Genomic DNA, 22,955 nt, shown 5'->3' on the forward strand with positions numbered 1-22,955 from the left:
CATGTTTTTAATTCTCTGGAATCTGGGCGTTGCTGGCTGGTCAGCATTTATTGCCTATTCCTAGCTGCCCTCGAAGGTAGTGATGAGCTACTGCTGCAATCCAAATGCTACAAGTAGACTCTCAAAGCTGTTGTGGTTCTGTTCGCCGAGCTGGGAATTTGTTGCAGACGTTTCGTCTCCTGTCTAGGTGACATCCTAGAACCACAACAACGAGCACCCGAGCTACAAATTTTCGCACAAACTTTGAAACTCTCAAAGCTCTTGGGGAGGGCTTTTGACCCAGTGACAATGAAGAAACAGAGTTGTATTTCACGTTAGTATGGTGAATGATGTGGGGGAGCTTGGTGGTGTTCCCATGTGTCTGCTGCCCTCGTCCTTCTAGATGGAAACGGTTGTGGCTTGAAATGTGTTTTCTAAGGATCTTGGGCGAATTTCTATAGGGTATCTTGTAGATCGTACACACTACTGCTACTGAGCATCTGGTGGAGGTAATGGATGCTTGTGGATATGATGCCAGTCAACCTGGCTAAGTGGTCCTGGATAATGTTGAGCTTCTTGAATGTTGGAGCTGTATCCATCCAGGCAAATGGTGAGTATTTTCATCACAATGCTGATTTATGCCTGATAGCTTTGGGAATTAAGAAGGTGAGTTACTCACTACAGTATTCCTACCCTCTGACCTGCTCTTAGAGTCATACAGCAATACATCACAGAAACAGACTCTTCGGTCCAACTCTTCCACGCTGACCAGATATCCCCATCTGCTCTGCTTTCTACTGTACTTGTATAGCGAGTCCAGTTGAGTTTCTGGTTAATGGTACCCCCCAGATGTTGATAGTGGGGGAATTCAGTGATGGTAACACCATTGACTGTCAAGGGTGGTGGTTAGTTTGTCTGTTATTGGCAGTGGTTGTTACCTGACATTTGTTTCAGATTTTTTAAAAAATGTTTTTCAAATTCTACCATCTGCTGTGGCAGGGTTTTAACTTGGATCCCCACAGCATTAGCTGGATTATTCTGGATTAATAGCGATAATACCACTAGGCGGTGGCACACAGGACACTCTATGTTGACAAAAAGAATTTGTTTGCATCGAGTCTCTTTTTAAGTGAACATAGTGCTACTGCATTCCCATGGCAATACCCAGACCAATCAGAATATACCTGTCTGGTTTGAATTCAGATTGATGGTTGATCTTTCTGCATCTCCATGCAAGGCTGGCCTCATCAATCACCACCTTCCCCTCATGTTGTCTTAACTCTGCCATATTTTTCAACTCCGCTTCTTGTGAGAACATGATGAAAAGATTTGAATTTTTGTCTAATTTTTGCACCGTTTAAGATCTGGTTCTTTATTATGTTGAAAGATGCAATATTTTAACATTTGAAACAAATGGCTCCTTTGAGAACACCTGAATAGTTTTTTGTGAAGTTAACGTATTTTTCTTTTAATACCTAGTGAAGAGGATGAGCCACCAAAGGAAGAGACTTTAAGTTTGAAAGAAAAATCCACAGGAAACAAAAAGTCTGATCGATTTCATCCATATTTAAAAGAGAAGGCGACAAATGGAGACAAAAAGGGTCATAACCAGAACAGAGTGTTTATCAGCAACATTCCATATGATACTAAGTGGCAAGTGATTAAAGACCTTATGCGCGAAAAAGGTAATTTATGGAAAGATTTTTTTTCTACATGAATAACAACAATACTTTCCAAAATTAATTTACATTTCTTCATCTACTAAAGTTTAAGAGATTTCTTTTAATTTTAGCGATGGCATAGCAGACTGAAAGTATAAATAAAATAGGAGAACTTTGTGTTCGTGATCCAGTCAACACTAATGAGACGATACTTTTTTGTGCTTTGAATTTAGCATTAAAACGTTTAGCTTATGTGAAACATCAGGGCAGATGTTAAAGTTGATCTTTGCTTTCAAACAAATATGTAATATTTATCATCTTTTCATCTGTAATTTTAAAATCAGTTATGCATAAAAATGAAAATTATTTTGTGGAGTAGAACAAGAAGTACTTTAAGGGCTTGACATCATGCTAATTCATGTGCTTTAATTGCCTGATTTTACAAGTGGGAATGTAGTGAAGCTTTTATGATGATATTGTCCAGAGAACTCATTCAAAAGTGTCATCAGTTCCTGATTGCACATGCTTAGTGTATTCTCCTTACAAAAACACATGGCAGAGGAAAATAATCAGACCCTTTAAATTAAATTAAATAGCTTTAAATTAAGGGGTGGTAGGTATAGGACAGATGTTAGGGGTAGATTCTTTACTCAGCGAGTCGTGAGTTCATGGAATGCCCTGCCAGTAGCAGTGGTGGACTCTCCCTCTTTATGGGCATTTAAACGGGCATTGGATAGGCATATGGAGGATAGTGGGCTAGTGTAGGTTAGGTGGGCTTGGATCGGCGCAACATCGAGGGCCAAAGGGCCTGTACTGCGGTGTATTTTTCTATGTTCTCTACCCTCAATACTGCAAAGCTACAGTTCTAAGATATTTGTAGGGCAAAAATATTCCTCGTTGGATTGAAAAGATACCAACTGCAATGTTTCTCTTTTGGGAATATCGTACAATTGCAAGTTTATTTATTGAAATGTCTGTTGAGATGGTGAGTCTAAAATCCTTTAATAGCCATCAAAATTCTGCTGGAAACTTTCAAAATTTAGCTCCAAAGCAAACGTGCATTGTGTTCTTTCTTTTCCAAAAGACAAGAGAAATTTTCTTTGGTAAGGCGGATTCGCACTAAGAGATGCATTAGCAATAAAGAGTGACATCTCTCTTTGCTTGGCATTAATTTGGAATCATCACTTTGTTACAGTTGTAAATTCCAGTGGATTACATGTTGAATCATTTAAAACAAATTCATTTTTGGGTGAGAAATATTTCTTATGGAATCTGTGCTGCTCCTCAGATTGGTCAAAATCTTTCTTGACCCTGCTTTCCCTATCCCAGATAGGTAAGTCAGTCTCTTGGGATAGTAAGAATTGCTGATTTCCCAAAAAAATTTAGACCCTGGAAGTCCATCAACGTTTTGCATTTTCAAGCCACACATTTGTACAACTTGGTCACCACGGATACTTTGAGTCTCGATTATTGTTTAAATGGAATCTATATTTGGTCTAGCTGTCTGGTGATTTGGATATAAATGTATATCTAAAATAATTTAATTGTGCAATTGGATCTAAAGATTCTGGGTTCTTTGGAAATGAGGTTTAAGATGTTAACACGTTGTAGACTATTCTGATGGCATACCCAAGAGGTTAGATAAGTTTAGCTTTGAGCTCTGGCTGTCAGTGAAATTCTAAATTTATGACCTTCATGATCTGGGACATGTGGAAGTAGTGAAGTATGTGAACTTGGATGTACCTCTTTTAACTACGATGAGAAGAAATCTTTATATATACTGAACTGCATGCTCCTTCTCAATGCTTTGCAGCTGAATATTTTAAGTGAAATCAGTATTCTTTGTGAACAAGCATCTTAAAAGGATTTAAGCAATAAAATAGCTAAAAGAAGTAATAACTACTGTTTAGCTATAGCCTATATTCAGTCTAGATGTATGGAGCTTTGATATAATTTGGTGATGCCCCTCACCCCTCAAATAGATTGAAAATTCTAGCGGAAACTTCCTGGAATCTTGACCTTGCATCGTAAACACCTATGATACAAAAATTAAATTGTTTTTGTCTGCTGTTAGTGTGGATTACAATCCATATTTTATACCACTGGGATTGAGAAACCAAAAGAAAAATAGGACATAACTAGGTGTTTTTGGTTCGTAATTTTTTAAATAGATGAAAGAAACCATGTATTACAAGACCACGCATTGACTTAGTTATTGTATAATAAGAGTTTATCAAATTGCTTGCTTGGCAGTTAGTTGGTAATTATTTCATCCATTGCCTGTCTTTGATGGAAGACATGGTTGGAGTTTTTATGCTCCTTGTCAGCTTTCTTGGAATGTAGTTTCACACTTAGTGGTGTCATCGTATTAATATTTCAGATCCAGAGTGTTGAGCTTCATTAACAGCCATATTTATTTTATTTTAAAAGATTCCATCAGTTGGCAGTTTGGAAATCTCTGTTTGAGAAATCCTGTTTCAAAAGTCCAGATTTGCATCAAAGGGAAGTTGATGTTTGGGCAGTGAAAGAAGTAGGTAGATAGTTGTTTTGTTTTTGCTAATGCTTTCCTTTTTAATGACAATGACAAATTGTCTGGTGTGTATTGCCGCCTGGCTGTTAGGAATCTATTAAGAAAGTTTGTGACAAATCCATCTCAGCTGTTCAGTGCAACAGCACATTCTTCTAATGGTGAGTCCTTTCTGAATAACCTTCACGCATTGGGTAATTTTGCAGTTGAGCTGGTTAGCCATTTGCAAATGACTTTCAACAAGTTTCAGTATTATATTTAAAGGATGAATATTAAATGCCTGATATTGATGTGGTATTTCTCATTGTTTTGTACTGTTCAGTTCCACGTGCAAAGGTCCTCTCTTTATTTCCCCTCTTCAATTATAACTAGACAAATCCTTTATTCTTAGAATTTTTCACGACTGCAGGATGTATTGAATGTTGAATAAATGGATACAGGTAGAGCACTTGATGACAGCATGATATAAAGCTCTTAAGGGACAGCATTCCTATTTTCTCTTGGAATTTTAACTGTCTTGTTTGTCTGAACTATATTAGAGAGCAATTTTTATTTAAATTGCAGCTATGGTCGGTTACTAAAATAACGTACTGACATGTTTCACACTTTGCGACAGTGTTGTTGGTAAATGATAGAAGTTTATCATGGATGAGTACAACTTAAAACTGCATAATTTTTAAAATGTATTATCCAAAACTGCATATTTTGTGCAAACTGATTTTACAAGTGATGAATGACTAAGAGTAATTTTGAGACTGTCTAGCAGAGCCGTGTGGACGTGGGAGACCAGGCATCTAACATTGTAAAGGCCGCCTAAATCAGGATTTGTTTTGTTTGCAGCCAATTGTATAATTCTGGGCTTTGTTTAGGCCTCAGGATGGATTATTGAAGTCCTGTAATAGATAGTTGAGCATTGTAACTTCTAAATACATAGACGGTGAAATTTCCATATTGTGCACATGGCAATGTAGGGTATTTCTGGTGAAAGGAAATTGCATCTGGACGAGAAAAAGTAGAAAATTACTGATGCTTGCCTTTTAAGTTATTGGAGAAAACCCGGAAGTTGATTTACTTCCTTTATCGTCCTTTTTTATTAAGTAAGATGGAATTTGGTTCCAAGTATTGTTATTATTAATACCTTTACTATTGAGCCAACTGTTGGAGCTTAAAATGATCTTGTGCTAAGTACAATATAATTTTTGATGTTTGCATCTGTTGTAAGGTGACACAAAGTTTTAATTGTGAAGCTCAATGTCTTGGATTTGCATTTAGACTTTTATGCCATGATATGGCTGAATTATTGCTTTTGTGTGTTGTGCAATAAGCATTTTCATTGCAGTATTGTGTTTATGTATTTGTGACTTTACACATCCAGGGTTGTAAGTTTTGTCACCTTAAAACAGTGTATTTTGACTGCCACAAAGTTGGCTTTGATAGGATAATGTAACTTGTTTTAGCAATGTTGGATTGTTTATTAAATGGTAGTAACAATATTTGTTATTTGTTCACCAACTATATCATACAGGCCAAATCTGTTTAAATAGCTGTTATATGATAGTAAATGTTGTTTGAATCTGATTTGGATGATGCAGGTGACAAATCTTTGATTTTCATTTCAAAAATTGTATGTATTGTAATTACTAGGTGGTGTGCTGGTCTGGTGTTGATTGTTGGTGAATAATGGGTTGTTCCTCTGTAGTGTTGTGTAAGCGGCAACAGTGAAGTAAGTGTGTGGTCTTTTAAATGCATTGTTTTTGGTATTTCCCCTCTGTATATCTCATGTAGTTGGTGATGTTATATACGTGGAACTCTTTAAGGATGCTGAAGGAAAGTCAAGGGTAAGTGGGAAAATCTGCTTGGGGGTTCATAAGGTCCTCAGCAGTTTTATTTTTTAATTTATTGTTTAGTACAGGTAGCTCAATTTTAAGGTGTCTTGTTAGCTAGGATACCCTTGTATTTATTGCCAACTCTGCTTATGCTGGAGTTTGGTTGTGTTGTCTGGCACTAAGAAAGGGATAATCTGCAGACCTGTAGTGGATATTTTCATGTTTAATTGATTGGACTGGTGTTACTTTAAACAAGTTGTAATGCATTGCTTTTACAGAAAAGTAATCCTAAAATATAGGAGGAAGTTGCAGCAAGGGCCTGTTATAGTAATTACAACAGTTTTGTGAATCCTTTCCTACATATTGTAACATTTTAAAATAAAACATTAAATTGCTCATGTGCTAAACTATTTTTTTCTTCTTCCTCCTTTGCATTGCCTGTCATCTGAATTTAGGGTTGTGGGTAAGTTACTATATATCTTTGTTAATCAGTTATGGTGTTTCTTTCCATTTCATGTGATTATATATTAAAAATTACACTTATTTCCCCTTTTTATGTTCCCTGAAGTAATACACTTCAGTGTATCATGTATAAGAACTCTGCATAAAGCTCTAGACTCCATAATTATGTAGATGTTTTAGTATCAGCATTTGTTTTGGCATCATAGGGGTGCATGTGGTGCTGCTTCTTCCCAGGGTACAGATTGCATGAACTTGTGAATTATCTCATTTAAAACTTCTTGGATTCACTACTGAAATTGGTGACCATGAATGATCTTATTGGATCAGGCAGATTTACTTGGGGATTGCTGCTGAATGACCAGTTCCTGACACTTGGCCTGTGTGTGTTTACAAAATAGGTTTCAAACCCAACAGCAAAATTTATCCTTTGCAATTGATGCTGCAATGCTATATTATTTAAGACTTTTTTTTGCATTACTCCAACATCCTGTAAAGAACTGTCTCGTATTTTGCTAGCAATTTGGTCTTGCGCATCCTATTGTTAAAAACATTTTGAAAGTCTGTTGGAAACCGATGGAAAAGATAACAGTTGCCACATATTTGACCACTGTTTTCCAGTGTCCAAAGTATTTGTTTAATAATTTCAAGAAAATGTGGCTTAGTTAACATGTACAAGACAAACCTATATATATAACTTCAGCTATTTTTGAAGCACCTAGCTAATTGCTATCAGTGTTGAGCTGTATATGTTATCTGATTCTTAGGTTATCGAGATATTAATCTGTGCAAGATGCATGAAATGATCCCACATTCACTGACCCACTGTTGTACTATCTAAAAATGGATAAGTTACTCCACTTTTTAAAAAACAATAACTTTTTTTCATTCAAACCTACAGAGTTGTTGAGTTCAAAACTGAAGATTTAGTTTCAAAAGCTCTAGATGTTATGAACAAATACGATCTTGGTGGAAGACCACTTAATATAAAAGAGGTGAGTATTGAGTAATTTCTGTAGTCCTGTGTGTTTTTAAAAAAAAAATTAATTCACAAGGCATAGTGATCTAATATTGATAAATGTAATTATCTAATGATGTGGACATGGGAAGTTTTAACAGGTTTTAAGTGGACTTAAAAAGATTGGTTCAGTGGTTTTAATGTTATTGATAAATATTGCCTGATGCTGTAATAATAAATGATAAAAGTAATATGTTATAGATACTCGGGGTTTTACTTAAATTCTTGAGTCTTGTGGAGTTTACAAGTTTTTAAAAAATATTTTAAATTATGCGGGCACTATTAATTAAACACCTGGTTATGGTTTGAATCTGTCTATGTTCGATCCCATTTGATGAAATCCAAATTGCCCTGTGATAGTGTGATGCGTTCCAGTAAACTCAAAAGTTTTCTGCTCAATCTTTGATCTTGTTTTCAATTTATTCAGCTGTTGGTAGGTAATGGTTCAGCAGGGGGAAGAAGCTTGTCTGGAATTTTGTGTTACTAAGTCTAAGAAAAATATGTAACCTAAAACCCAAATGTCTTTTAAGCATAAGATTCTGAGCAGGCTGATGGTAGATGTTGCGCATATGTTTCATTAGTGGGAAAATTTCAAAAAAGAGGTTATAGTTGTAGAATATGAGGAAACTCTTTTAAAACTGAGATGCAAAGGAACTTTCTCCTACCTGCAGACAGTAGTGAATATCTGGAATATCTAATCTGGAATTCTCTACCCCAAAGATTTGAAGAAACTTAATTATTGAAAGCATTTAAATAGAGTTTTGAAATATCAGAGTTGATTGATTAGATGAGTTAGCACAAGGTGAATTAATACCTGGGGCAGATTAACTGTAATTTTGTTGGATGGCGGGGAAAGGCCTACTCTTGCTCCTCTTTCTTACATTCTTAAGTGCATCGCATGCAAGAGGAAACAACATTACTAACTGTCACCTTGCTATCCCTTGATTCCTTCTATGTTCAGTAGTGTATCACAGTCAGATCACTTTTCAAATTTCCTCTTTTAGAACATATGTACAAAGTTAGGTGTCACAAAAATAGGCATAAATGAGTAGCTTCAATGTTGTTCATCTGAAGCAGTGATAACAGTTCTGAGGTGATGTGACTCTTGGAAAATGCATTTTGTATTGTTTTGATGCCTTATGTAGGATGCTGATGGACAGCATGCCCGCAGGGCGATGCAGCGTGGAGGTGGTGGATCGTACCTTGTTGGACCTGGGCCAGATATAGGTTCACCGATTGTTAACTTGCCTCCAAATCTTGTCAATAATCCAAATATTCCCCCTGAGGTTCTGACTGCTCTGCAGGCTGGAAGACTTCTACCGACTGTATTTGTTGCTAATGTGAGTACAATATATTTTTCATTTCCTTTACAGAAATTGAAAGACAATTTTGCTATTTTTAAATATTTGTTCAATGACTTTGTTTGTGTTTAGCTTGACTTTCAAGTAGGTTGGAAGAAGCTGAAAGAAGTATTTTCCATGGCTGGGACAGTAAAACGAGCAGATATTAAAGAAAACATGGATGGCAAGAGTCGTGGAATAGGCACTGTGATTTTTGAACAGCCTCTGGAAGCTGTTCAAGCTATCTGTATCTTTTTCCTCCAAGCTTATTTAAGATCAACACTTGTGCAAATACTTTCCTAAGTAATGTTCAGTATCTGCAGTTTAAAGGAGGAGCCACAATTGTCTTTAAATGTTGACATGAAATCCAAACAGTCAAGAATGTGGTGCTGGAAAAGCACAGCAGGTTAGGCAGCTTCCGAGGAGCAGGAAAATCGACATTTTGGGCAAAAGCCCTTCATCAGGGCTGATGAAGGACTTTTGCCTGAAATGTCAATTTTTTTTTCCCTGCTCCTTGGATCCTGCCTGACCTGCTGTGCTTTTTTCTAGCACCACACTCGTCTAATCTCCAGCATCTGCAGTACTCACTTTCGCCTATGAAATCCAAACAGGTTAGCAAGGTGTTAGGCTAAGAATTTTCTCGGGTGGGGCATCACAGAGTACACTGTTAGACAGATAATTCTGGTCAATTATTTTTGTTCACTAAGTTAATGCAATTGCGTATTTGGTTGTCAAAATGCAGCATCATTGCTATTCGTCATGACATTTGAAAAAGTGATCTCTACAATTGTCTGCTCATAACCTCAGTCTGGTTAATACTGAAAATTGCTTCAGTGAGTTCATTAATTCTGAAAACAAGCCCATTTTCTTATTTTGAAGAGGCAAATACCCACATTTCTGAGAAATTTCAGAGTTTGCACGGCAGAGTTGTGTTATCCTCTAGTAGTTTGCTATTTGAAACTTTTCTCAATGTTTGATACTTCATTGCACTGTTTTGTGAAGCCTGCAATATACCAGTGAGCAAGATCAGTAGAATGTTTATCGCCCATGTCACCATTACTCATGACTTGATTGGAAAAAGAGGCATAATAACAGGCAAAAGGAAAACTTACCTAATGGCAAGAATAAAATCATCAGTTCTGCTGTTTATCTTTGCAACTTTTTAATTTGGTGTGACATTGACAAGGTTTTTTTATTAACCATCCTTTAGTTTGCCTCTGATCATAGGTGCTTCTGTGTACAATTGGGTAGAAGTCTAGCTAGTATTACATGGTTGAAGTTACTAAGTAAAATTAGCAAAGGGATCAACTTTGGGCAAAGTAACTAATACAGTTCCAGCTCTAAATCAACCAATTACACTCCATGTTAAAATAAAATTGTACAAATGATGCATCTTTATTGGAATATGTGATGGGCACATCTCTTTGCAATTTTATGTATTTCCTAAACAGCTGAGCTCCCTTTATTCTTTGGCACTGCCAACTTGTTGCTGTTGTAGTTTCCTTGACCCATTTACAGCTATGTTCAATGGACAACTTTTGTTTGACAGACCAATGCATGTGAAAATGGTAAGAGTGATTATGATACATTACAATTGTGATGTGGAAGAGCTTGGAAGTAGATTGGTTCTCCAGTTACAAACCAAATTCTTTGTCATGCAGGATGATCGATCCGTTCCACATGATGACTTTCGTTCCGTGGATGACAAAACATCACAGTTACCTCGTATGTCAAATACAAGATACTGCCCTATGAACCATTTAAGAAATCAGTTCAGATATGCTTGACATTAAGAAATTTGCTGTTTTGCATGATATCTCTAAAGTGCTGATTTTCATACTTGTTTCAGGTGGGCTTGGAGGTATTGGAATGGGTCTTGGACCTGGTGGCCAGCCAATAGCTGCAAATCAAATGAATATGAACAGTGCAATGGGAAATATGGGATCTGGAGGTATGGCATTCAGAAATATTTTCTGAATTAAAATTGCAGACCATATTTGTAGGAACATTTAAAAATTTTTGTACAGTACACGGTGACTCAGTGGTTAGCACTGCAACCTCACAGCGCCAGGGACCCGGGTTCGATTCCAGCCTCGGGCGACTGTCTTTGTGGAGATTGTATAATCTCCCATTGTCTGCTTGGGCTTCCTCCGGGTGCTTCAGTTTCCTCCCACAGTCCAAAGATGTGCAGGTCAGGTAGGTTGGCCATGCTAAATTGCCAATAGTGTTAGGTGCATTAATCTGAGGGAAATGGATCTGGGTGGATTACTCTTTGGAGGATCGGTGTGGACTTGTTGGGCCAAAGGGCCTGTTTCCACACTGCAGGTAATCTAATCTACTGGTACTTAACTATTATTAGTTTACCTCTTCTTTTTGTCTTAGGCTGGTCCATCCATTCCAATTCCTCTGGAGGAATGAACAGAATGGGAGGAGGTGAGTTGTCTTTAGTGCTGACCCAATTTTTGAAGTGTAAATTTGTTTATTTATCTTTTATTGCAAATCTCTCTCCCTTTTTCTGTTTTCTCTCCCTGAAGGAATGACTGGTCACAGTACTTTCAACAGTGGAATTGATCCAATGAACAATATTGGATATGGTAGCGGAAACATGGGGGGCATGGGAAATATGGGTCGAATGGCAGGTAATTTTTCTATTTCTTCTGTTTGGCTCGATGCTTAATGTTTTGAGATGTTTGGTGACCTTTTCATTTCATTTCGTCTTGTAGGTATGGGTACTGTGGATGAGTTCAGAGGAAATATGGCTGCAGGAATGGCAAACATGCCAGGAATGGGTGGAAATATGAGAGCAATGGGCAACAACATGAGTGCCATTGGAGGGATGGGAAGCAGTGTAGCTGGAATGGGGAGCAATGTAGGAGGTAAGATTTATTTTTTAACGTTTTGTAGTGCAGTGAATGTTTTTGTACTTTTATATCTCATCAGTTTGTTGATGTATTTATTAAATGAACATCAAGCTAAATCACATTGTGACTCCCCGAATGCTCAGTGAATTTATACACAGGCTCTGAGCTTAAACTAAGAACGTCAAAGGTTTAGTTAATGTTTTGTATAGTTAGTATGAGGAGTGTACCAATTGATTTTTGGTGTCCTTCAGTCTCCTGGGCTTTTTATTTGTTACTTTGGGAGGAAATGGGTCAGAGGGCCTGTTCCTCATCACTGTCCAGCAACCCCTTACTGGATAGTACTTCATAGGAATGTTAGAGGAGCTCTGAATCAGATAGTCTAATGTTATAAATTATTAACGTCTGGCCATGTGCATCAAAGATCTATTGTTATGCTGTATAATTCTATGGGACTAAGTACGAAGAGCTGAATTAAATTCCAATTCTCAGAAACTTGAATGAGATATATAACTCACCATTTCTTGGGGTTTGTTTTAGCAAAACAGCAAAGTTTGAACATGTGGGAAAGCCCTTTCGAACTTTGGTTTCTGCTGCCACCTCGCCAAAATTAACAACTGTTTTGCTTTTCACATCAAGAATATTAATTTTCTGTAATTGTTTCAGATCTGTATCGTGCAGGAATGGGGTCAACAGGCATGGGAGGCAATTTTGATCGAGAATTTGCAAGAAGTGAAATGGGAATGAACCGAGGCTTTGGGGACTCATCTGGAGGAATGGGTAAGAAGCTAAGACCTTTTTGTTCAGTGCAAGCTTTTCCAAAATTAACCCAAGAAAGAGTATCAAAGCCAATGTAAGAAGAGACACACTGGTGCAGCAGAGATGCTTTTTGTTTGTTCATGACATGTCAGCATCTTCGGCTAGGCAATCATATATTGCACATCCCTGATTGTCCTGGAATGACTGGTACATTAGGAGTATGGCTGTGGATCTGGAGTCTGATGTAGGCCATTCCAGCTAAGTATATCATATTTGTTCCTTTAAACTGCATTAGTGAAAGGGTTGGACATTAGTGTATCCAGATTTTTGCCATTAGTGTATCCAGATTTTTGAGTTCAACCTCTCCCTCTGTTAGATTAGAACATTAGTGTGAGGTTCTGGATTACTAGTCCAGTGGCATTACTATGAGGCCACTGCCTTCCCCTTTAACAGCAGGGCTGATGGGAATTGCTAGTCAAAGCATGCTAAATACTTACACCATTCTGGATGCACAAATGGTTTGATCAATTTCCTGGTAAAAATCTCTTCTCTTGCTGAAGACAGAAGTTATCTCTAGTCAGTGGAGAATTTATAGAAATTGATTGAAATATTTTTACTTTCAGTATTACCGGTAAGAGTTAAGTGCTTAAATTGATCCCTTTATCTAATTTAATTGAAGAAATGATGCTTGTAATTTTTTTTGGAGCTGAAAATTTATTTTTTTAAGTGACACCTTTTTTTTTCTTTGTTTATCTTCTGCTTGAATATTCAACATTTGCTGTTCATGCTACATGTTCATTTCTCAAATGAAATGGTTGCTGCTGAAATCTATTGAGATGAGACGCCCAATCTGTTTTGCTTGAATATTTTGTTCATCTATTTGCAGTGAATTTAGAGGGAAATGCATGGCCTTTTTCTCAAAAACTAATAGCATAAACTCAACCATATCGCCTTGAATGCTATCTACCTTTTTAAGATCTGAAATATTAGTGTAGATTGATTGGGGATAGTCAGCATAGCTTTGTGCATGGGAAATCGTGTCTCTCAAACACGTGATTGATTTTTTTGAACAAGTAGCAAAGAGGATTGATGAGGGCAGAGCTGTGGACATGATCCAGAGGGACTTCAGTAAGGCGTTCAACAAGGTTCCCCATGGGAGACTGTTTAGCAAGGTTAGATCTCTTGGAATACAGGGAGAGCTAGCCATCTGGATGCAGAACTGGCTCGAAGATAGAGGGTGGTGGTGGAGGGTTGTTTTTCAGACAGGAGGCCTGTGACCAGTGGAGTGTCACAAGGATCAGTGCAGGGTCCACTACTTTTTGTCATTTATATAAACAATTTGGATGTGAGCATAAGAAGTATAATTAGTAAGTTTGCAGATGACACCCAAATTGGAGGTGCAGTGGACAGCAAAAAAGAAAGTTACTTCAGAGTACAACAGGATCTTGATCAGATGGGCCAATGGGCTGAGGAGTGGCAGATGGAGTTTAATATAGATAAATGCGAGGTGCTGCATTTTGGAAAGGCAAATCTTAGCAGGGCTTATACACTTAATGGTAAGATCCTAGGGAGTGTTGCTGAAGAAAGAGACCTTGAAGTGCAGGTTCATAGCTCCTTGAAAGTGGAGTCGCAGGTAGATAGGATAGTGAAGAAGGCGTTTGGTATGCAGAGCAGGACTTGTATGCTTAATGGTAAGGTTCTAGTGTGGCTAAACAAAGAGACCTTGGAGGGCAGATTCATAGTTCTTTGAAAGTAGAATCACAGGTAGATAGGATAATGAAGAAAGCATTTGGTATGATCATCTTTATTGGTCAGAGCATTGAATAGAGGCATTGGGAGGTCATGTTGTGGCTGTACAGGACATTGGTTAGGCCACTTTTGGGATATTGTGTGCAGTTCTGGTCTCCTTCGTGTCTGAAGGACATTATGAAACTTGAAAGGGTTCAGAAAAGATTTGCCAAGATGTTGCCAGGGTTGGAGGATTTTGAGCTATAGGGAGAGGCTAAATAGGCTGGGGCTGTTTTCCCTGGAGCGTCAGAGGCTGAAGGGTGACCTTTCATAGAGGTTTATAAAATCATGAGGGACATGGATAGAATTATATAGACAAAGTCTTTTCCCTGAGGTGGGGGAGTCCAGAACTAGAGGGCATAGGTTGAGAGGGGAAAGAATTAAAAGGAACCTAAAGGGGCAACATTTCCACGCAAGAAATGAAGTGGTAGAGACTGGAACAATTACAACGCTTAAAAGGCATCTGGATGGGTACGTGAATAGGAACGATTTAGAGGGCTATGGGCCAAATTCTGGCCAATGGCACTAGATTAGGTTAGGATATCTGGTTGGCATGGGGAGTTGGACCAAAGGGTCTGTTTCCGTGCTGTACTTCTGTGACTCTGACTCTCTTTTACAAAACTTTGCTATGAGAAAATGTGTTACAAATTTTTTTTAACCTCCTTTTGGTGGCTAGGCCATAAACTGCGTTCCCACTAATTTTATTTCGGGCTGTCTAAGTCTGTGCATTGCACCGTCTTCCAAATCTGGTAAATGGAGCAGCTGCATGTGTGCAGCTTAGAAATAATGTTGGCTGCAAGTTAGTCTAACTGTTTTTCACAATATAGAAATTGTACTTTTGTTTTAAGTGAGCTATCTATAAACATTTTCCATTTGATTTATTCCTTTAGGAGGTGGAATGGTTGCAGGTCTTGGGGGAAACATGGGAGGTGGAATGGGTACTACTGGTATGGGCCCAATGGCATCTGGATTGGGTAAGTTTCAATTCTTAATCAGGAATGGCTTTCCAACCAGGAATTGCCACAAATTACATTAATAACTATGCATCGCATCTAATTTTCAAATTTTGTTTGTCCTGGGAGATGACCACCTGTTCATAAAACTACCTTTTGAAGCAGATCCTTGATCTGTAAATGCAATAACAATATTACAAGAAGTTTAAAAATTGTGAATTGTTTGGGTGGACAATAAAGACTTTTACATTGGGGTACTTCTGTGATAATTGATGGCTTGGTTGCCAGTATTATTAACAGCTTATTACGACTCAAAGTACTCTGCAGTTAAATTGTTTGAGATATGAAACCTGGATGAAAATTTAGTCCATGCCAGCTTTCTGTGTTCTGGCTTTGTAAAAGTTTCGCTGCCTTCACAAAACCATCCGTTCTTGTCACACAGTCCATAGGTTTATAGAAAGCTGACTTTTATCACCGCTTCAAATCTTATTTCCAGATAAAAATGAGTGTTGAACATTGAAATTCCTCTCCACTACAATAGAAATCTGAAGTTAGAATTAAGGTGGATTTTTCAGCATGTCATAGAGCTATACAACATGGAAACCTGTGACTCTGCCTTCAAGGAACTATGAATGTGCACTCCAAGGTGTCTTTGTTCAGCAACACTCCCCAGGACCTCACCGTTAAGTGTATAAGTCCTGCTCTGTTTAGCCTTACCACAATGCAATGTCTCACATTTACCAAGTTAAGATTCATCTGACCAAGTTCCCATTGTACTCTGACGTAGCCTTTTTCGCTGTCCACTACACTGCCAATTTTGGTGTTATCTGCAGGCTTACTAACCATACCTCCTATGTTCACATGCAAATCATTTATATAAATAACAAAAAGCAGCAGACCCAGCATGGACCTTTTCTGGTACACCGCTTGTCACAGGCCTCCAGTCTGAAAAACAATCATCCATCACCACCCTTTTTTTTTGTAAATATATTAATTAGCAAATTTTTTTAACTTTATAAACATATAATATTATTGAAAAATACAATCAGTAACAAATATCAGCATAATAAAAAGAAAAAAACACCCATTACAATACAAACTACTAACCTACCCTATGATACAAAACAAACCCTAACACTGCAAAGCAACACCAATTGTGGGCGGCACGATGGCACTGTGGTTAGCACTGCTGTCTCACAGTGCCAGAGACCCGAGTTCAATTCTCGTCATTGTGGAGTTTGCACATTCTCCCCATGTCTGCGTGGGTTTCCTCCGGGTACTCTGGTTTCCTCCCACAGTCCAAAAATGTGCAGATTAGGTGAATTGGCCTTGCTAAATTGCCTGTAGTGTTAGGTGAAGGGGTAAATGTAGGGGAATGGGTCTGGGTGGGTTGCTTTTCAGAGGATCGGTGTGGACTTGTTGGGCCGAAGGGCCTGTTTCCACACTAAAGGAATCTAATCTAAAGGAATAAATAAGTAAATAACTAATAGATCAAAAACAGAAAGCACACAGAAGAGCTCAGCACAAAACTCCTAAAAAGAGGAACGGGAGCATTGTATATATACCGGCATTAACTCAGGAGACCCTCCTTCAGGGCTCAGGGCTTGACAAATCTAACTATCCTGGTTAAACAAACGCCCTAGTTAAGATAACTGACAAATCAATATCTAAATAACTCAAGTAGGGCTGCTGTGACTTTTAAAAGTTGGTCTGTTGTGTGGTGCACCATGTTTGTAAAAAAAAAAAGTCCAAGGGAATGTGGTCCATAATTAATTTCTGCCATCCCAGCAAGCCCAGCAGGCTCTCAGACACCCAGTTCATCAGAATATTCTTCCGTGCACAGTATGCAAGAATATTAATTAGTTTCTTCCCATGCCCGTCTAAAGATGGTAAATTCGGTTTTCCTAAGAGGAGAACTATTGGGTCTACTTTGACTTCAGTCCTCCATACCCTCCCTATCTCTCCCGCCACGCGCTCCAATAAACACTCAGCCTGTGGCATGTCCAGAAGCAACGGATAAGAGTACCTACACTTATTTTACATTTGGGGCACACTGAAGATGCCCCTTTTTTAAAACTTCGCCAGATGGTCAGGTGCCATATGAACCCTGTGCAGAACTTTTAACTGCGTAGCGCATGTCCTATTACAGATTGAGATCATTCAAACATTCTCCCATGTTTCAGAAGAGATCTCCACTCCTAGCTCTTGCTCCCAGACCTCGCAAAACCGGTTAATATCCTGCCAGGCCTTGCTACCCAGCAGGTGATAGAGGGCACTAACCAAAAGGGTGCTTGTGGAATGTAGCAACAACCTCTCTGTATCGGGCTTAGTGAGAAGCGTAATCTTCTTCTGGATGAAATCCATAACCTTGGAAAAAAAACTAAAAAGATCTCTGGGCAACCCGTATTTGCGGCTCGGTTGCTCAAAAGACCTCCCCTCGAACAAACTCCTCTCACTGCCCATAGTTTGAACCCTGAGTCCGTCATCCCTGGTGGGAACCCTGGTATGCCAACTATAGGTGTAAGTGGCGAAGTCTTGAATAAGCCACCCTCACTCTGCCACATCACCCTCCGTGCCTTGACAGTACTAATGACGACAAAGGGGTTCGGGCAGTGGTCCATAACTGTCCTTATCTTATCCATGAACAACAGGTTAATAAGAGGGCACTTTGCTTGGGAGGCCTCAATATCCAGCCATATGGAGTTTGGATTGTTACCTACCCAATCGCAGACAAAGGACAGCGGGAACTCAATTATTACCTCCTGATGTTTGGGAAATCAACTCCTCCACCTCCTTGAGGCAATTGCAATTTAGTAAGTTTGATGAGGGGCCGCACCCTATGCCAGACAAAGGAACCAAACCATCCCATAAGCTTCCACAGCGTTGAATTGGGAAACGTTTATAGGGAGTATACGCATGGGTTAAAGCAAACGAGGAAGAACATTCATCTTAATTCATGAAGTTGGTAGAGCCTCCCATCTCTGGATATCTCACCTAATATTGTCAAGCAAGTGAGCAAAGTTAGTCCGAAATAACAGATCAAACTTGGGGGGTAATGAAAATGCCTAGGTCACCCTGCCCGTGACCACTTAAAAGGGAACTTAGGGCCACCTTCAATTTCTGGCACATTCTTGAGGTTCCCTAAAGGCATAGCCTCCGATTTTGCAAAGTTGATCTTATATCCTGAAATAGCCTCAAATGAATTGATGCATTGTATCAAATGGGGTACAGAGGTCATCGCGTCTGATTAAAAACGGAAGGACGTCATCCGCAGATAATGTAATCTTGTGTGCCTTTGATCCCACTCCTAAAGCAGTTATGTGGACATTCTGACAAATGGCTTCTGTCACCAACGTAAACAGCGGTGAGAGGGGGCAGCCTTGCCGACTACCCCTATCCATCCTAAAATTCCTAGATTTCACTCTGGTGATGACTGCGGCCAGACGGTAGTGATATAAAACCTCCATCCACCTAGCAAAAACCCCACCCAACCCAAACTGCTCTAAAACCTAAAAAAGATATGGCCATTCCACCCTGTCAAATGCTTTCTGGGCATCTAAGGAAATCACCAACCCCTGAATCAATTGTTGCTGACAAACTTGGACTATATTTAGCAACCTTCTAATATTATTAGAGGACCTATGGCCCATTATAAAGCCTGTTTAGTCCTCTTTAACAATATGGGGCAACACCTTTTCCAATCTCAGCACCACGATCTTGGACAGAATCTTCAAATCTGAATTTAATAGAGAGATGGGCCTGTATGAGGCACAATCCTCAGGAGCCTTCCCCTTAGAATGAAGGAAATATTAGCTTCTCTCAAAGATGGTGGTAGGCATTCATGCATATAGGAATGATTGTACATCTCCAACATCGGCCCTGACAGAATCCCTATAAAACTCACCCGGGAGACCATCAGGGCCCAGTGCTTTCCCACTCTGAAGGTGCTTAGTTGCCCCCTTGACAGTACAGGAAATTCAGGAGGCATGAAGGAGAGGTGCCTATTCCAAGGTTACCCCTGGGAGGTCCAGGTTCTTAAGGCCTCCATTTTAGCTCTCCTATCCTTGCAACCTTTAGATCGATACAATTCAGAGTAAAAGCTCCGAAAAGCTTCATTAATCTTTTTAATATCGTATGTAAGGACCCCGGTGCTGTCTCTGATTGCAGTAATGGATTGGGGAGAATGCTTTTTCCTAGTCAAGTATACTGAATACTTCCCTGGCCTATCTCCATATTTGAACTGCCTTTGCCTAGCAAAAGCAAGTTCTTTTTTTTTGCGCTTTGTGTTAGTATTGAATTCAAGGCAGCCTGGAGGGTCGTGATCCGCTGTAGTTTAGTCACCAAAGGCCGCGCAAAATGTGCTGCCTTGGCGGCTTTCAATCGTGTCTCCTGTAGACGCTGCTGTTCCTCCTTCTGTCGTTTCTGGCTCACCGAATAGGAAATAGCTAATCCCCTAGCAAAGGCCTTAGCGGTCTCCCATAGCAAAGATTGGACTACTAGGTGTGCCTGAGTTGATCGTAAAGAATTCTTGAAATTCCTTGGAAAAAGTATTCCACAAGTTTGGATTTCTTAAGGAGAAAAGGGTCCAAACGCCAGTGCTGCAAACCTAGCCCCTCACTCTTGGCCTTAACCTCCAAATATGCTGCCGCATGATCAGAGACACCTATATTCGCAATTTTACAACGCATAATCGAATCCGGAACGGCCGAGGGACCCAGAAAGAGGCCAATCCTCGTGTGACATTTATGTGGGTTTGAAAGAAAGGTGAAGTCTCTGCCAGTAGAGTGAAGACATCTCTAAATATCCATCAGCTCTAATTCCTCACATAAGTCCTGTTTGGCCTACGAAGGAATAGTTGGGGGCCCACAAGGCATCCTGTTCACTGTCTGATCCCAAAGACAAACCCCCCCCCTTATAATAATGTGCCGTGTTCCAAAAGCACTCCGCTTAGATACCCTCTGTTTTTACCTTTTGAGCCAGTTCTGTATCTAAATGGCTAGTTGTCCCTGTATTCCATATGGTGACCATAACCTCAGTAGTCACACTAACCCCATTATTGATGGGGTTCAATAAAAGATCTTTATATGGCTCTAATACTATTTACTTCCCTTTTACATTACAATTCCATTAAGCTGAAGACCATAGAGTCTCAGATGTACAGCACAGAAATAGAAGCTTCGGTCCAACTCATCCATATTCAGTTAAGCTGTTTTAATTTTTAAATCAGGGTTTTCATGATATGTGCATTGTTTCCCACTTTTCCTACGTGGGTTCTGCTATGTCATGTAGAAAATGTATAGATATGTCTTGTTGCAGTTCAAACTGAGTGACCTCCTCCTGTTGAACACCATTTGCCATAAATCTGACACACTTAATCTGCCTGCCCCATTGCAGATGGAAGCAGAAAGTTGCACTGCTTAGTATCATCACAGATTAAAATGGAATCACAGAATCCCTACAGTGTGGAAAGAAACCATTTACTCATTGATTCAGTTATGCACCTTTCTGCCTTCATCCAAGTTGTTAATAAACATGAAAAGTTGAGCCCCAAACAGACTTCTGGGGATATCAATTTCAGGCCAATCATTGAAATAACAATGTTGTCTTGCTTGTAGCATCCAGAAACAAGTAAAGCATTTATCTAATTGTTCCTGCCTTGATGAGGTTGAGGCATCAAAAATGTTCTCGTTAAGACAAAATGATTTCTGGAAAGTGTAATGTTGAGAAGTCACATTTGAGAGAGACTTTGTTAATATTCAAAGACTCTTCTTTCTTTGAATTGGTAATGCTGGTAATTTTAGGTGCTTAATGTAAAAAGAATTGTTTTTAGAATTTGGCTAAATATCTCAATGTAGACTTAGATGTAGGGCAGCACAGCGGCTCAGTGGTTAGCATAGCAGCCTCAATGTGCCGGCTTTGATTCCACCCTTTGGTATCTGTCGGTGAGGGGTTTGCACGTTTTCGCCGTCTCAGCTTGGGTTTCCTCTGGGTGTTCTGGTTTCCTTCCACGGTCCAAAGATGTGTAATTTGGATGGTTTGACCATGCTAAATTGCCCTTCGTGTCTAGGGATGTGCAGGGTAGGTAGATTAGCCGTGGAAAATGTGGGGTTACAGGGATAGAGTCAGGGGCTTTGTCTAGGTGGGGTGCTCTTCAGAGAATCGATGAGTAAATGGCTTCTTTCCACACTGTAGGGATTCTGTGATTCCATCTTAATCTGTGTTTGCATAACGTCTTTTGCAAATGCAAGACATCTCGGCTTTGCAAACATTGAAGCACTTTAAATGTAGTCACTGTCATACTTTGGAAATATGGCAACCGAATTGCAAGTGGTAATAATGACAAACAAAATACTTATGATGTGATAACTTTGTTTTGCGATGTGGTCGAAGGAGGTAGATACTTATCTCACAAACGTCGCTCTTGCCCATCTGATCACATACTGCTGCACTGATTTAACAGCTTATGTACCCCAGATTCTGGAGGGCTTGAATTCACAACCTTTCAACACAAGCGTGAATGCTTTCCTGAACTGAGGCAGAATGTAAGATAATTTGGTATTTTTATTTTAAGTATATCCACGCCTCTTCAATACTTTTTTGGTCTGTTTTATATGCTTAGGTGGTGGAATGCCTGCCATGAACAATATACCAGGAGGCATGGCGATAGGTATGGAACGTATGGGTTCCAACCTTGACCGAATGGCAACTGGAATGGGCGTAGGAATTGACAGGACTGCGGAAATGGAACGTGGATTTGGAGGCTTGAACAGTGGATCAATGGGAAGTGGAAGAGACCATGGAAGTAGTTTCAGAGGCTGCCAGATTTTTGCAAGAAATGTAAGCAGCACGTAACTTTGTTCCCCAAGCTTTTCCTTTTTGAAATGAAAGGCACATGTGCAAACAACTGTAAACTCTTTGCTTTCAGCTTCCGTATGACCTAACGTGGCAGAAGCTAAAGGAAAAGTTTGGTCAGTGTGGTGAGTGTTTACTCTTGTTTTGACTTAATGCTTTCATTGTACCCTAATGTTTTTACTCTTATTAATTTTTTCATCCTATTTCAGGTCACGTTATGTTTGCTGAAATAAAAATGGAAAATGGCAAATCCAAGGGTTGTGGGACTGTGCGTTTTGATTCCCCAGAAGCTGCAGAGAAAGCATGTAGGATGATGAATGGCACAAAGATTAATGGCAGAGAGATAGATGTACGCATGGATCGCAATGCACGAATGAAAACCATATGATGTACAGGAAAATACAGCATGTCTGATTAGCTTTATTGTTCCACTTTTTGTTTTATACTGAAATTATCTCCAACAGCCTAGTGGAAGCTTGCCTGCTGAGAGCTATAAAGTAATTTTAAAGATTGCCAACCTTTGTAAGTGAACATTGAGACTGGTGTATGTTTGTAATTTCTGTTGTCTAATTTTTTTATATATATATAAACAATACATCGCTGGTCACTTCTGTTTGAATGGATGAACTGTTTCTAATAAAATGTTGTCAGATTGAACTTCTTACTGATAGTGACTATAACATCATTCGTGTAGCCAATCACTAACAGTCACAAATGTTTTCCTTCCTTCTCCTTCCCTTCCAAAATGAGTGTTTGAGCTTGCTATGGAACAAAGCTTTGGCAAATCCTCATCGATTTCTAATAACCATTCAGTAAATGTAGCACTTGATGCAATTTTTACTTCAGCCAAATTTGTTCCCAGGGAGGATTTGAAGTTATGAGCATACCTGAAAAGTTTACCTTTCTCTTTGCTTTTCACAAAGTAAATTCAAATG

At 39.2% G+C, this 22,955-nt stretch overlaps 1 protein-coding gene across 3 annotated transcripts in view; it reads left to right on the top strand.

Moving 5' to 3' along the window:
- myef2 (myelin expression factor 2) overlaps positions 1 to 22,677 on the top strand; it is a 64,174-nt gene extending 41,497 nt beyond the window's left edge. For all 3 annotated transcript variants that reach the window (XM_043677343.1, XM_043677342.1, XM_043677341.1), the window contains 17 exons: positions 1,459 to 1,664; positions 5,953 to 6,005; positions 6,449 to 6,456; positions 7,354 to 7,447; positions 8,616 to 8,810; positions 8,904 to 9,057; positions 10,329 to 10,378; positions 10,472 to 10,535; positions 10,660 to 10,761; positions 11,193 to 11,243; positions 11,345 to 11,449; positions 11,534 to 11,686; positions 12,335 to 12,448; positions 15,106 to 15,189; positions 21,788 to 22,005; positions 22,094 to 22,145; positions 22,230 to 22,677. In XM_043677343.1, coding sequence (XP_043533278.1) covers positions 1,459 to 1,664; positions 5,953 to 6,005; positions 6,449 to 6,456; positions 7,354 to 7,447; positions 8,616 to 8,810; positions 8,904 to 9,057; positions 10,329 to 10,378; positions 10,472 to 10,535; positions 10,660 to 10,761; positions 11,193 to 11,243; positions 11,345 to 11,449; positions 11,534 to 11,686; positions 12,335 to 12,448; positions 15,106 to 15,189; positions 21,788 to 22,005; positions 22,094 to 22,145; positions 22,230 to 22,408 — 1,882 coding nt within the window. In that variant the 3' untranslated portion in view covers positions 22,409 to 22,677. The remainder of the gene's footprint in view (positions 1 to 1,458; positions 1,665 to 5,952; positions 6,006 to 6,448; positions 6,457 to 7,353; positions 7,448 to 8,615; positions 8,811 to 8,903; positions 9,058 to 10,328; positions 10,379 to 10,471; positions 10,536 to 10,659; positions 10,762 to 11,192; positions 11,244 to 11,344; positions 11,450 to 11,533; positions 11,687 to 12,334; positions 12,449 to 15,105; positions 15,190 to 21,787; positions 22,006 to 22,093; positions 22,146 to 22,229) is intronic.
- Positions 22,678 to 22,955: the final 278 nt, after the last annotated feature.

Source organism: Chiloscyllium plagiosum, chromosome 36 (assembly GCF_004010195.1).
Source record: "Chiloscyllium plagiosum isolate BGI_BamShark_2017 chromosome 36, ASM401019v2, whole genome shotgun sequence".
NCBI classification, from domain to species: Eukaryota; Metazoa; Chordata; class Chondrichthyes; order Orectolobiformes; family Hemiscylliidae; genus Chiloscyllium; species Chiloscyllium plagiosum.